This window comes from Piliocolobus tephrosceles, chromosome 11, assembly GCF_002776525.5.
Source record: "Piliocolobus tephrosceles isolate RC106 chromosome 11, ASM277652v3, whole genome shotgun sequence".
NCBI lineage: Eukaryota > Metazoa > Chordata > Mammalia > Primates > Cercopithecidae > Piliocolobus > Piliocolobus tephrosceles.
In genome coordinates, this window is record NC_045444.1 from 120,272,901 (window position 1) to 120,286,744 (window position 13,844).

Sequence of the window (13,844 nt, forward strand, 5' to 3'; positions counted from 1 at the left end):
AAATTGCAACTTCCAGCATAAATGGCTCGAATCTGAAAAAGCAACCACATCAAAGAGGAAGAGGGGTGGAGAAAAAGTCATTGAAATATGGTTACATTTATTATCTTACTAGAGCAAATATTAGATTTGGAATGAAGATTTCTTGGCCTAGGGTGTAGGGGGAGACTGGAGAGCTGCTGCTGGTCTAGGGCACTGCATTTCTACGGCAGTTTCCAGTGCCGTCTGCTCAGCCAATTAACAACCTACAGTAGCGGGGATAGGAGAGGTGAGGGGAACTAGGAGAAAATACCCAGCCAGGGCCGGGCACTGTGGCTCAGGCCTGTAATCCCTGTACTTTGGGAGGCCGAGGCGGGTGGATCACCTGAGGTCAGGAGTTCGAGACCAGCCTGGCCAACATGGCAAAACCCTGTCTCTACTAAAAAAATACAAAAATTAGCTGGGCGCAGTGGTGGGTGCCTGTAATCCCAGCTATTCAGGGGGCTGAGGCAGGAGAATCGCTTGAACCCAGGAGCCAGAGGTTGCAGTGAGCCGAGACTGCACCATTGCACTCCAGCCTGGGAGACAGAGCAAGATTTAGTCTCAAAAAAAAAAAAAAAGAAAAAAAAGAAAAAAGAAAAAAAGAAAGAAAATACCCAGCTGGTGCCTCTGCATCCCTTCCTGGTTCAGCCCCCAGCAGCACACCCACGACCACCTGTGGTGCAGACACTTGAGGCACACAGAGGGACCCCAGCCTGCTCTGTGACTCTCACCCTCTGTGGTCTCCAATCGTGGCACCACACATCTGGCTTTCTGTGTGATGTCTTCTCTAAGGAAAGCACTCAGACCTAAAAACAAGTGCTTTTCAATTTCTTTTGTACCTCCAGGTAGATCACTGTATTCTTGCTGTCCAGTGATTAAAATCCTTAAAATATGATCCCCCTCTGCTGACCTCTGCAGTTATTATAAAGGTCATAAAAGTGTGCTAGATGTTTATCCAGAAAGAAGATATATTTTTATTCATTTTTAATAACAGGGGCAGGGGAAATTATTTGAGGAGGGAAATGTGTGAGTAAACATCACATAAAATATGTGGTTGCTGTTTTTAAGCTATTTTCATACTTTAAAAGTATGAGTATTGGTTACTACTAACCTATTTCAGATAAGCTATCAACAATAATGCTGAATACAGTCTTAGTACGTGCCACTGAAATCTATTATGTCAGTACTTGGAATGATAGATTTTGTGTACAGGGATATTTTAAAGCACTTATCCATGGAAAACTTAAGCTAGTCATATGTGTTCTTATTATGGAACTCGTTGTGGGTACAAGATTTCATAAAGCAGATTCCATTTCTCATTCATAAAGCAATTGCCAACTTTTGATTTGCTTCTGAATTAAAATAAAAACCCCAAAGGAAAAAATGTAGGGGTGGTGCCATGTGTTTTCACCAGCTTGGCTCAGAACCTTAGTCCGGAGCTGGGTTCTGTGGACCAGGTCTCTTTGATCTGCCTGACTCTGTCTCCTTCCTCCAGGCCATCAATACTTCCATCAAAAGTAAAATTCCTTGTGTGGTGGTGGAAGGCTCGGGCCAGATCGCTGATGTGATCGCCAGCCTGGTGGAGGTGGAGGATGCCCTGACATCTTCTGCCGTCAAGGAGAAGCTGGTACGCTTTTTACCCCGCACCGTGTCCCGGCTGCCGGAGGAGGAGACTGAGAGTTGGATCAAATGGGTGAGTTCTTGGGACCATGTCTGGAGGCTGAGAAAATGAGACTAGTTTGTGAGAAGGGAGAATGCCTTAAACGCCCAACTCCACCAGCAGCCGCACATATTCGGTGTTTTCTCCGTGCCTTTCAGACTCAACAGGTGTCTTGCTGGAAACTGAAGTTTAATACGTTACGTGGCTCACCAAGTGTATGATATTTCCACTTGAGATACTGCATTTTTCAGAGTTTACTGAAAAAGGGAAAACTGATGGTTTTATATGAATGTTCTTACTGGGACGTTGTAATATCTTATTCAAGTCCAGGAGAGAGATAGACACAAGACTCTGGCAAAAAGAGATAAACATATCAGCCTTACTGATGATGAAGGCAAAGTTGAAAGAGGCGACTTGAGGTGCAGAACATTGGACCTGCATATGCTAAGTCTCAGAATAAGACAGATGAGCCCACCCTGACACAGGCAGCCCCGGACACCTGCTGACCTCCCTGCTGGGCTAGACGTGGAGGCTGCAGACCAGGGCAGTAGGGCTTTGCAAGGAGCAAAGCCCAGTGACAGAAGGAGAGGGCTGGCTGGGCAAAGCCAATATTGCTCCCCAACCCTGAGTAGGGCTAAGTGAAAGAGTGGAGATTAACCAGGCAGCTAATTGTGATGAGGCTCCTCCCTATGGAATTCTGTTGGTTGGGAAAAGCAGCACTCCCTTTCCAAAGTGCTTATGTATTTGTGATTCTCTAGGCATTCATACCTAACTACTTTGAGTCAGTTCTGAACATATAAACAGGGCTGGGTGCAGTGACTCTTGTCTGTAATCCCAACCCTTTGGGAGGCCACGGCCGGAAGATTGCTTAAGGCCAGGAGTTCAAGACCTGCCTGGACAACGTAGTGAGACTCTGTCCCTACAAACGAACAAGCAAACAAACAAACAACAAAAATTACCCAGACATACAACTGTAGTACCAGCTACTTGGTAAGTTGAGGTGGGAGAATCACTTGAGCCAGGGAGTTTGAGGCTGCAGTGAGCTGCTAGCCATTGCACTCTAGTCTGGGTGACATAGTGAGATCCCATCTCAGGAAAAAAACCAAAACAAACAATCAATAAAAGCATATAAACAGGCCATTTCCAAAGTATACATATCAAAGTAAGATACTGAGTATTGATTGCATATTGATTACCACTCTCAACGTCATTTCCTGTGATGGATGGAATAAATTCAGTGGTCAGTTCAGGGATCCCCATAGAGGAAGAAACAGATGACTCCTAATTTATCCACCAAAGATGGCCCCAGGTCCACTTCAGTGACTTTCCTCTTACTCCTTGTACAAGTTGGCTTACCAGTCTTGACCAGGCCGTGTCCAACGAACAGAGGCCATCTGAAGGGTTACCACACCCTTTATAAGGGATTTTGATTTCTGCTTCATGAAAGCTGTTACAGGCGACTCATCTGAAATAGGCTAAAAGGCATATTGTACCTTCTTTGATTATATTACCCTTTCTGCAATTCATAGCTAATTCATATTCATACTGAATATGCTAATGATATGTCATAATTATAATCACATCAATCAGAAGACATATATCAATAATAAAAATTAGTCTGGAATTTTAATTAGGCACTCATATAGGGCTTTGCAATTGGTACAGATTTCCCAAAAGACCAAGCTCAAGAGTGGGATTATTAATTAATGAATGTATACATTCAGGCAAGTATTAATTAGGCAACTTTCCAGGGCAGTCCTGGGTGACCTCACTGACCGTGTGGACAAACAGCCCCAAACCTGGACTCCCAGTTTCTTGAGCACTCTAAGCGATGCATTATACCCCTCCCACTGGGCTCACACCTTCCTCTCCTAAAAGCTGCCACGGTTATTCCCCCATGCCTATTCCTTAACTTCTCGAGAACTTGACCCTTCATAGTCTTCCAATCTATCAACCGATCTAGATATCATTCATTCATTTATTCATCTTTAACTCTCATTTATTAATTTATTCAGTAGATATTTGTTGAACACATACTGCGTGCTAGGTTCTGAAATAGGCACTTCGGAAAGAATTGCGTACACAACAGAAACAGTCTGTGTTCTCATAGACAAAACAGAAGTTGAGAAAAGGTTTATGTTGAGGGATGACAGTACAATACATTCTGTAATTGCAAGCTGAAATGGGTGTTCAGAAGAAAGGTAACATGGATACAGAAAGGCAGGTGCTGAGGGAGCCTGGACTGGTATGGGGCTTTCTGGAAGGCTTCCCGGAGGAAGTGACGTGGGAGCCAAGATCTGAAGGATGGAGAGAGTTACCGACGCGGGGGCTGGGGTTGTGGTGGTGGTGGGAACTGCATGTGCACAAGTCCTGAGGTGGGAGGCATGCCTGAGGAGTGAAAGACGGCCATGAGGGTGGAAGTGGTGAGTGGGAGCTAAGAACTTGTGAGGGCCCAGCCCAGGAGGCTCCTTGGGCCCTGTTTGGTCTTGTTCAAGTGTAATGGGATATTGTTAAAAGGTTTGAAGCAGGGAGAAAATGAGATGGGAGTTGTGTTCAGGAGAGCTCACTCTGGCAGCAGTGGGGCAGAGGATGGAGGAGGCAGGAGTATGCGGAATGGAGTCCCAGCTAGGAGGCCCCTGTGGCCGTCTCTGGGGTCCATCGGTTTACTTGATATCCATATTCATTTTCTTCTTCTTCCTTTTTATTTCAAAGAAAAATAAAAATAACCCCTTGGTGCTGCCCACCTCCACTTGTGCCCCAGAATTTGGGTACCTTCAGCCCTCCTCCCTGCCTGTCAGTCCTAGCTGGACCCCTATTCTTCAGCCTGAACAAAGGCTGCAGACAGATGAAGAGGGCCTTTCCTTCGTGCTCTCATTCCCGTCCACCCTCTCCTTCAAAATCTCCATGGTTTATCTTTTCCTGCAGTTTTCATTGATTTATTCATCACCTACCTGGGTGCTTTGAACTAAGACCTCCATCACCACCTTTCCCAGGCAGCTGCAACCTCAAAAGTTCGCCTTCTAATTTCCAAATTCAAGGACTCTTCTTACCATCTTCAAACAGCTAGATCCTGAGACTTCGTCTCTCACCCAGCGGAGCCTCTGCAGTTCCAGATCCTTATTTCCAAATGTCACCAGGGAAGCCCACCATTGCCTCAAACTCAGTCTAATGGAAACCAGACTTGCTTCCTTGGCTGGAAGGGGCCCTACTCACCAAGCTCCTGCTGGGCTCCCCAGTGCTCGTATCCTTGGAATTACAGGGTTCTTTACTTTTTAAAATGTCTTAAAATTAAACATTACAGAAAAATAACAAAGGACAATGTAGAAAATTCTTAATCTTTTTCTCCAGTTTCCAAGTCTTCTTCCTTGTTTGCATTTGAGCTTTTCTTTCCTATCATTTAAATCTTTATGGGCACACTTGGATGGTGTCTACGGTCTTCTATTGTCCCTTCTCGATTTACTGGGTCGTTTAATAACTGAGCATCTGCCATGTGTCAGCTTTGTGACACACACACACACACACACATGCACACAGACGCACACATCTCTAGTCAAATGAGGCTCTCAGCTTTTTGATACGGGCTTCTTGATACATGTGCTCTTATATAACCGGTACTTTATTCTCACTGTAGTTAAGGACTCATTACAATTCCGAAATGAGAAGCTGATCTGGAACTCCACTACAGGTGGTCTTTTTAAAAAAGGTCTCTCTCAAAAAGAAAGAAGTTTATGCTCCTCATGCCTAACATCTGTTGGCTGACAACTTTGTTCTTTAATTTCACCAGCTCAAAGAAATTCTTGAAAGTTCTCACCTATTAACAGTTATTAAAATGGAAGAAGCTGGGGACGAAATTGTGAGCAATGCCATCTCCTATGCTCTATATAAAGGTGAGTAAAAAATAGCTCCTTTTGAAGTGTCAGCTTTGTGTTGTTTTCTGTGGCTTTTCATGAGGTACATTTCTTTTATAAAACAGCTTTATTGAAAGGCAAGCTTGTGCTTAATTTTGATGATTTTAGATTGGAAGCTAGAATAACTACACTTGCCCTGGTGAGGTGAATCTCCTTGGTCGTATGTGTTTGGTAGAATAATAATTTTTATGTCATTAAAATACTGGTCAAACACAATCACAGTGGTCTCCAAAGAGCTTTTTCTAACAGTGGTTGAAAATATTTTTTTATTGGGCCCCAGATTCCTTTGAGAATATGGCAGAACTATGGGTCTTTGTCCTAGCAGTCTACATATTTGTACACATATGCACACATACTTCACACGAAAGTAATTTTGCATTTAATTTCAGGAGTTTACAAATTTCCTGAAGCTTACAAACAAATGAAACTCAGGTTAAAATATTCTCGTTCAGGATCTTTGCTGCTTTAGAATTCCATAAAGTGGATGTTACCCATAGTAAATAGATCCTGGGTTGTCTAGACTTGAATTTGTGACTGGTAAATGTAAATTAGCTGGAGTAGAGCTAGGCGCATTGGAAGTGCAATTAAAGCATTAGCAATTTATTAGAATCATTCTTATTGTACTTGCCAGACATTTGGTTATAAAGGTATTTATTAAAATGGAATTACATCTGTACAGATACATAGATGCAGAAAATATTAGCTCTGGAAAAGACAAGAATAACAATGTTGTAAGGTGGCTTATTGTTTCATAGATTTAGATGTAGCATAAGTCAGATATGGCCTTGAAATATAATGCAATGAAACCTGAATCTATGGAAAAAACCTTAATATACTATTATTACACCGTTAGGCTATTCCATGGAAAAACATTACTGTAGCCTGAGTTGATCCCCATTGTAAACTTTGGGACATACGGGATGTGGTTAAGAATGAGTGAAGATAGAGTGAATGACAGTCTGAGTGTCTGAATGTAAAAGAACATGCTCAGCATCACCTGTGATAAACAGCTCTGATAATTGGCCACACTGGTTCTGACTCTTATTTCTGGGCCTTTGGTGAGTTTTTTCCTGCCCTCTTACAGCCTTCAGCACCAATGAGCAAGACAAGGATAACTGGAATGGGCAGCTGAAGCTTCTGCTGGAGTGGAACCAGCTGGACTTAGCCAATGATGAGATTTTCACCAATGACCGCCGATGGGAGGTAAGCACGAAGCTCTCCTGGGTTATTCAGTGTTGGGTCTGGACAGTGGTCTGGGCAATGGCTGGTCCATTTCCAGCAAGATTCAATGCTGAATCTCTTAAAGGATTGTTCTATTCTGGAATATCAGGTTTGGTGAGCCTTTATTTCCCTGTCTGCAGCATGGGGTCATAACATTGACTTAGTGGGTTTGTTGAGAAGAGATAATAAAAATAAATGGTCTAAAATAATATCAACTCCACAATGCCTTTAGCCACAACGTGAGGCTGATTCCCCATATGGGTGCAGAGATGCAGATCTCCTCCTGGATGTGCATGGGCAGAAGTATGGGAAAAATATATGTTGGATGATTGAAAGTAGCTTAACTACAGATCAAGATGGTAGCACTCTTGCTCCCTGCCCCCACCTGCCTAGCCAAGTTCTGATTAGAGAACTGTCTGTAATGAGATGCATAAGAGACAAATAGAACAACCTGACTGACGCTCCCCAGTGAATGTCTTAGAGCAGGGTTACAGGTCCATGGCTGTTAGGAACAGCAGGAAGTGAGCGGGCAAGCAAGTGAAACTTCATCTGTATTTACACCAGCTCCCCATTGCTCGCATTCCTGCCTGAGCTCCGCCTTCAGTCAGATCAGCAGCGGCGTTAGCTTCCTATAGGAGCACGAACCCTATTGTGAACGGAGCATGTGAGGGATCTAGGTTGTGCGCTCCCTATGAGAATCTAATGCCTGATGACCTGTCACTGTCTCCCATCACCCCCAGATGGGACTGTCCAGTTGCAGGAAAACAAGCCCAGAGTTCCCACTGAGTCTACATTATGGAGAGTAGTATAATTATCTAATTATATATTACAATGTAATAATAATAGAAATAAAGTGCACAATAAATGTAACGCTCTTGGATCATCCCAAAACCATCCCCCCAGCCTGGTCAATGGAAAAATTGTCTTCCAGGAAAACAGCCCCTGGTGCCAAAAAGATTGGTGACTGCTGTCTTAGAGCTAGAAACCAGGACTCCCCTAGCCATATGAGCACCTTTAATATGGAAGTTGCACATGCAATAAAAAGCATTTTTTTTTCTTTCCAGCAGACTGCATTTTCTCACTTTTCAATGTGATTAGTGTTTTAGGATTGCATTTTCCAGCAGTATCCTCCTGTGTACAACTAAAGTGCAGTCAGCCCTAGGAGCCTTGTTCAATGACAATTATTATGAACCATCACACTCAGTTTTATAAGGCTGCTTCTTTGTTTTCGGCTTTTCCAAATTAATTTCAGTCATTAGGGGGCCATGATAATATATGTACTTTTGTACATGTATGTATAGATTTGAAGGTGCATATATTTCATAACTTTCATTCTTGGCAGACAGGGTCAGAAAACACTTTCAGGCCTATTGTTGTGTAATCAAAGAATAAGACTCGATTTATATTAACATACTATCAATTTTAATGAGAACAGCATAAATAAAGTCATGGCTTATGAGTTTTTAAATTATTCATTCCTTTAGCAAACATTATCTTGTGTATGGTGTTTGCAGTACAATGAACCCTGCTGCACATTGCAAGGCTTTAATTAGTGGAGGGAAAGTGGAACTGTAAGTAGATCCAGTCAATTGATTCATAAATGAATTACTGTGTGTGAAATGTTCTATTTAAGTGAGGTCAGATGGTACAAATAAACTTAGGCACGTCATGAGTGGTACATTTAATTTTATTAACTCAACTAAAGATGGTTAAGGGTTAAGGGCACAACGGCTAAGGAAATGGACTCTGGAGTCAGCCCCTTTGCATGACTTTGGGCAAATTATTTCACCTCCCTATGCCTCAGTTTCCTCCTACAGTGGTATGTTAGAGCCAGCTTGTATTGGCTGGCAAGAGCCAACTACTAAATTTTTAGAGATTTTCTGAGTTGGTTGTTAAATACAATCATTATTAATCAGTTATCTTTGGCTGCTCATAGTGGCTCATGCCTGTAATCCCAGCACTTTGAGAGGCCAAGGCGAGAGAATTGCTTGAGTCCAGGAGTTTGAGATCAGTCTGGACAACATGGCGAAACCCCATGTCTACCAAAAAAAAAAAAATATATATATATATATATATATATAAATTTACTGGGCGTGGTGGCACACACCTGTAGTCCAGGCTACTTAGGTGGCTGAGGTGGGAGGATTGCTTGAGCCCAGGAGGTGGAGGTTGTAATGATTTGAGATCACACCACTGCACTCCAGCCTGGACAACAAAGCCAGATCTTGTCTCAAAATAAACAAACAAAAAAATTCAAAAAACAAAAACCAAAAAAAGTGAATTATTCAAACTTAGAATTACATAGATTTTATAGAATTCTATAGATTTATGAAGGTGATCAATAATCAAAACATATCGTTTTCTAATTATTTGATTACATTTACTATTACCTTTGCTCTGAAGGCCAACTGTGTGTATTGTATGTGGAAGCTGGGGACGCTATACGATGGTCAGCCACTCCACATCTCTTCCCGATTCTGTGTTTAGTGATGTCACATTGGTAGCTGAAACTTGGCCACAATGAAAGTATTTACACCATAGGAATCAGAAAACACTACAAATCAGGGCTTCTGTTTTCTTTGAGAAAGTCAGTGGTTCAGTGTTCACCAGTATCCAACTGCTCATCTGAAAGTGGAGATGACGATAATAGCAGTACTTATCTCTTTGGGCTGTTACGATGATTAAATCAGATAATGTTTCTAAAGTGCTTAGAGCATTGGCACATATGAAGCATTATTTGTTTTAAAATAAAAATCTCTGGAATACTGATAAATTGCCCCAAGCAATTTCCCTATGTGTGTTTACTTGCCCGTCACACCAATCCACAGCATGGATGATCCCCTTTGTGCTTATGAAATCAGGGCCTCATTGGTATCATGGCAGGGGGAGCTGCTGATAGTTTTTTGAAGGCCTGGTGTGAACTTGCATCTCTGAAAGGAATTTGACCTGTGTTAGCTTATTTCATCCTCGCAACCATCTATTTCTTAGAAGAGCAGACTGAGGCTCAGAGACACAGTATACCAGGTCACATGGCTGGAAAATGGTAGACTCAAGATTTGAAAGCAAAGATGTGACTGGTGGCAAAGCCTCTTCCCATATGCTGGTGGTTCTCAAGGTGTGGGTCCTGGACTGGTGGCAGCCTGGGAATAACCTTGGCACTTGCTACCTTGCAAATCACCGGGCTCCACTTCAGACTTGCAGAAATTCCAATATTGACTCCCAGCATTCTGCATTTACCAGGCCCTCCAAGTAGTTCTGGTTAAAGTTTGAGAACCACTGCCCTATGCTAGCGAGTGTGTGACCAGTGGAAAGGCCAACGGATTTGGAAAAGAAAAGTGAAATGCTGGACATGAGGAACACTTCCTTAAAGGACAGAAGAGAAATCATAGCTGCCATCTTTCCAGAGGTAGCCCCCTCTTCCCCTGCTGAGCCCTGCAGGATCCACAATGTGGGGACTCAAGGGACCCTTGACAAGTCCTTCTCTAGGCAATGTGTGATCCCCATGAGACCAACATTAGGCAGGAACAAAACTGATTAATGCTGCCGTGGGCAGAAGACATCCACCTAGACCAGGGATCAGGCATGCAGTGTAAGAGAGTAAGTGGGCCTGTAGGTCCCAGGGAGGAGTGGTGAGGACTGTGGGGAGCTGGAGATCCAAGGCTCCGGGAAGCAGCTGCCCCTTGGCTCCCACTGATGGTTCCCATGTTGTTGGAGCTGCTGGTTTTTACTCTTTTTTTGTTGGGGGTGGGGGATGGAGTTTTGCTCTTGTTGCCCAGGCTTGGAGTGCAGTGGCACCATCTCGGCTCACTGCAACCTCCGCCTCCCGGGTTCAAGCGATTCTCCTGCTTCAGCCTCCAGAGTAGCTGGGATTACAGGTGTGCACCACCACGCCAAGCTAATTTTTGTATTATTAGTAGAGATGGGGTTTTACCAGGCTGGCCAGGCTGGTCTCAAACTCCTGACCTCAGGTGATCTACCCACTTCAGCTTCCCAAAGTGATGGGATTATAGGCATGAGTCACCACGCCCAGCTTATTTTTTTATTTTTGTTTTTATTTTTTGAGATAGAGTCTCAATCTGTCACCCAAGCTGGAGTGCAGAGTTGCAATTTTGGCTCACTGCAACCTCTGCCTCCCAGGTTCAAGCAATTCTCCTGCCTCAGCCTCCCAAGCAGCTGGGATTACAGGCACCTGCCACCACACCTGGCTAACTTTTTTATTTTTAGTAGAGATGTAGAGATGAGGTTTAACCATGTTGACCAGGCTGATCTCGAACTCCTGACCTCAAGTTATCCGCCCACCTCAGCCTCCCAAAGGGCTGGGATTACAGATATAAGCCACTGTGCCCGGCAGCTTTTACTCTTAACTTGAGATTTTAATGCTAGAAATGTGGATTTTGATGAATTCTCTAATTTTTAAATGTTGGCAATTGAATAAAATTGTGAGAAATGCTATGGAGGAAACACAGAACACGACTAAGAGCTGGAGTGGCCTGTAGTCCACTGGGTTGTGTCTGAAGGAAACACTGATGATCCTTTTTTTTTTTCTCTTGAGATGGAGTCTTGCTCTGTCACCCAGGCTGGAGTGCAGTGGCGTGATCTCGGCTCACTGCAGCTCTGCTTCCTGGGTTCAAGCGATTCTCATGCCTCAGCCTCCCGAGTAGGTGGGACTACAGGTGTGTGCCACCACACCTGCCTATTTTTTTTTTTTTTTTTTAGTAGAGATGGGGTTTCACCCTGTTGGCCAGGCTGGTCTCAAACTCCTGACCTCAAGTGGTTTTCCCACCTTGGCCTCCCAAAATGCTGGTGATCTTTCTTAAGATTCTCTGTAAGTTCCTATGGGCTAAGTTTTGTCAGAAACCCAGAAAGTAGAGCTAGAGATACATAACAATCAAGTATTATTGTCAAGTGTTCCAGTGACTTATTGGTATGTAACATGACCAGACATTGGCTTGGTGGCATGTGGTTTGCATATAGTTTGATGCATTCTATTTTAACACCTGTATTTGAGAACACAGTCCCCATAATAGAAGGTTCCTGGGCATCTGTGAATGGCAGCAGATCCCACAGTGCAGTGTAGAGACAGCACTGGTGGCTGGGTCATAACTGGTGTCTACTGTCGACTTCAGAGAGGTGGTTCCAGCTATACTACTACCCCCAAACCCCCACCCCCTGATCGAGTGTTTCCTCTATGTCTGATACTGGGGAAAATTTTTGACCAACGTCCTCTCTACATGGGTGTACTTATCTCTACTTTAGCAAGGAGGTAAGTCACAACCAAATTCACATCTAGCTGATGACAAAGATTTCACCATGCCATTCCCCTGTTTAGAGGTTTGAAATGTAATCCTCTGTTGTGTTAAAATGGAAAAAAGATAAATTTTATTCTCAAGACAGGATTAAAAGAGAAGTTGAAGATATTATTACTCTGTGACTGGAAATATGATGCTGCTGAGGAAGAAAAATGCCTAGTGTTTTCTTTACCATATTTGTGTAGTGTTGTTAGTACTGTCGCTGTTCTTTCTCCTTAGTCTGCTGACCTTCAAGAAGTCATGTTTACGGCTCTCATAAAGGACAGACCCAAGTTTGTCCGCCTCTTTCTGGAGAACGGCTTGAACCTGCGGAAGTTTCTCACCCACGATGTCCTCACTGAGCTCTTCTCCAACCACTTCAGCACCCTTGTGTACCGGAATCTGCAGATCGCCAAGAATTCCTATAATGATGCCCTCCTCACGTTTGTCTGGAAACTGGTTGCAAACTTCCGAAGAGGCTTCCGGAAGGAAGACAGAAATGGCCGGGACGAGATGGACATAGAACTCCACGTAGGTACTGGGAGAGTTGCCTGGTTGAATTCTCGGATATTTTGAGGCTTCCCTCACAAGATATCTCCATTTTCCCTATTCCCTGTCTTATTGCCATAAAATACTTAACACATTGACATTGTTAATTTTTTTTTTTAACTCCGTTTACTTAAGACAAGGCGTCTGTCTATAGGGTGAGTCTCTGCTATTTCTAATGTCTTGCTTTGTGTTCTATACTCTACTATATTTCAGACTAGTTGCAGTTTTTCTTTTTTCTTTTCCTTTTCTTTTTTTTTTTTTTTTTGAGACAGAGTCTCACTCTGTCACCAAGGCTGGAGTGCAGTGGCCCAGTCTCAGCTCACTGCAGTCTCTGCATCCTGGGTTCGAGCAATTCTTCTGCCTCAGCCTCGCAAGTAGCTGGGACTACAAGCACCCGCCCAACTAATTTTTGTATTTTTAGTAGATACGGGGTTTTACCATGTTGGCCAGGCTGATCTCAAACTCCTCTCCTCGTGATCTGTCTGCCTCGGCCTCCCAGAGTGCTGGGATTACAGGCGTGAGCCACCGTGCCCGGCCTCTTTTTTCTTTTCTTTTTTTTTTTTTTGAGACAGAGTCTCACGTTGTTGCCCAGGCTGGAGTGCAGTGGCCCGATCTCAGCTCACTGCAACCTCCACCTCCCAGATTCAAGCTATTCTCCTGCCTCAGCCTCTCAAGTAGCTGGGATTACAGGCGTGAGCCACCATGCCTGGCTAATTTTTGTATTTTTAGTAGACATGGAGTTTCACCACGTTGGCCAGGCTGGTCTCGAACTCTTGACCTCAGGTGATTTGCCTGCCTTGGCCTCCCAAGTGTTGGGATTACAGGTGTGAACCGCTATGCCCGGCCTCAGGTTTTCTTAATTCCAGAGCTTGGTGTGGTATACTTTCTGAAGGTATCTAATAGGGAATAGGGGCAAACAAATAGCTGCATACTCATGTCATCCTTCACGGGCCATGATCTGCTTAAAATAGCAGCTCGCATGCTCTTTTGTGAGTAAAGGCAGGAAGTGCATATTTTCAAAGGGATAAATCTGGATATTCACTTGAGACAATTTTGTGGCTGTAACACCTATAATCCCACAGGACTTCTCATTTACAGGTGCTGGCCCAGTTCCCAATTGCCCAGTTCCCAATTGCCCAGTTCCCAATTGCCAGCACCTGGCCCAGTTCCCAATTGCCGGCACCTGGCCCAGTTCCCAAT

General features: G+C 43.7%; 1 protein-coding gene across 3 annotated transcripts in view; it reads left to right on the top strand.

The window, feature by feature from the left end:
• Nucleotides 1–13,844, top strand: part of TRPM8 (transient receptor potential cation channel subfamily M member 8) — a 99,637-nt gene that overhangs the window by 30,634 nt on the left and 55,159 nt on the right. For all 3 annotated transcript variants that reach the window (XM_023228731.1, XM_023228730.2, XM_023228732.1), the window contains 4 exons: nt 1,514–1,711; nt 5,463–5,565; nt 6,671–6,789; nt 12,336–12,626. In XM_023228731.1, the coding sequence (XP_023084499.1) occupies nt 1,514–1,711; nt 5,463–5,565; nt 6,671–6,789; nt 12,336–12,626 (711 nt within the window). The remainder of the gene's footprint in view (nt 1–1,513; nt 1,712–5,462; nt 5,566–6,670; nt 6,790–12,335; nt 12,627–13,844) is intronic.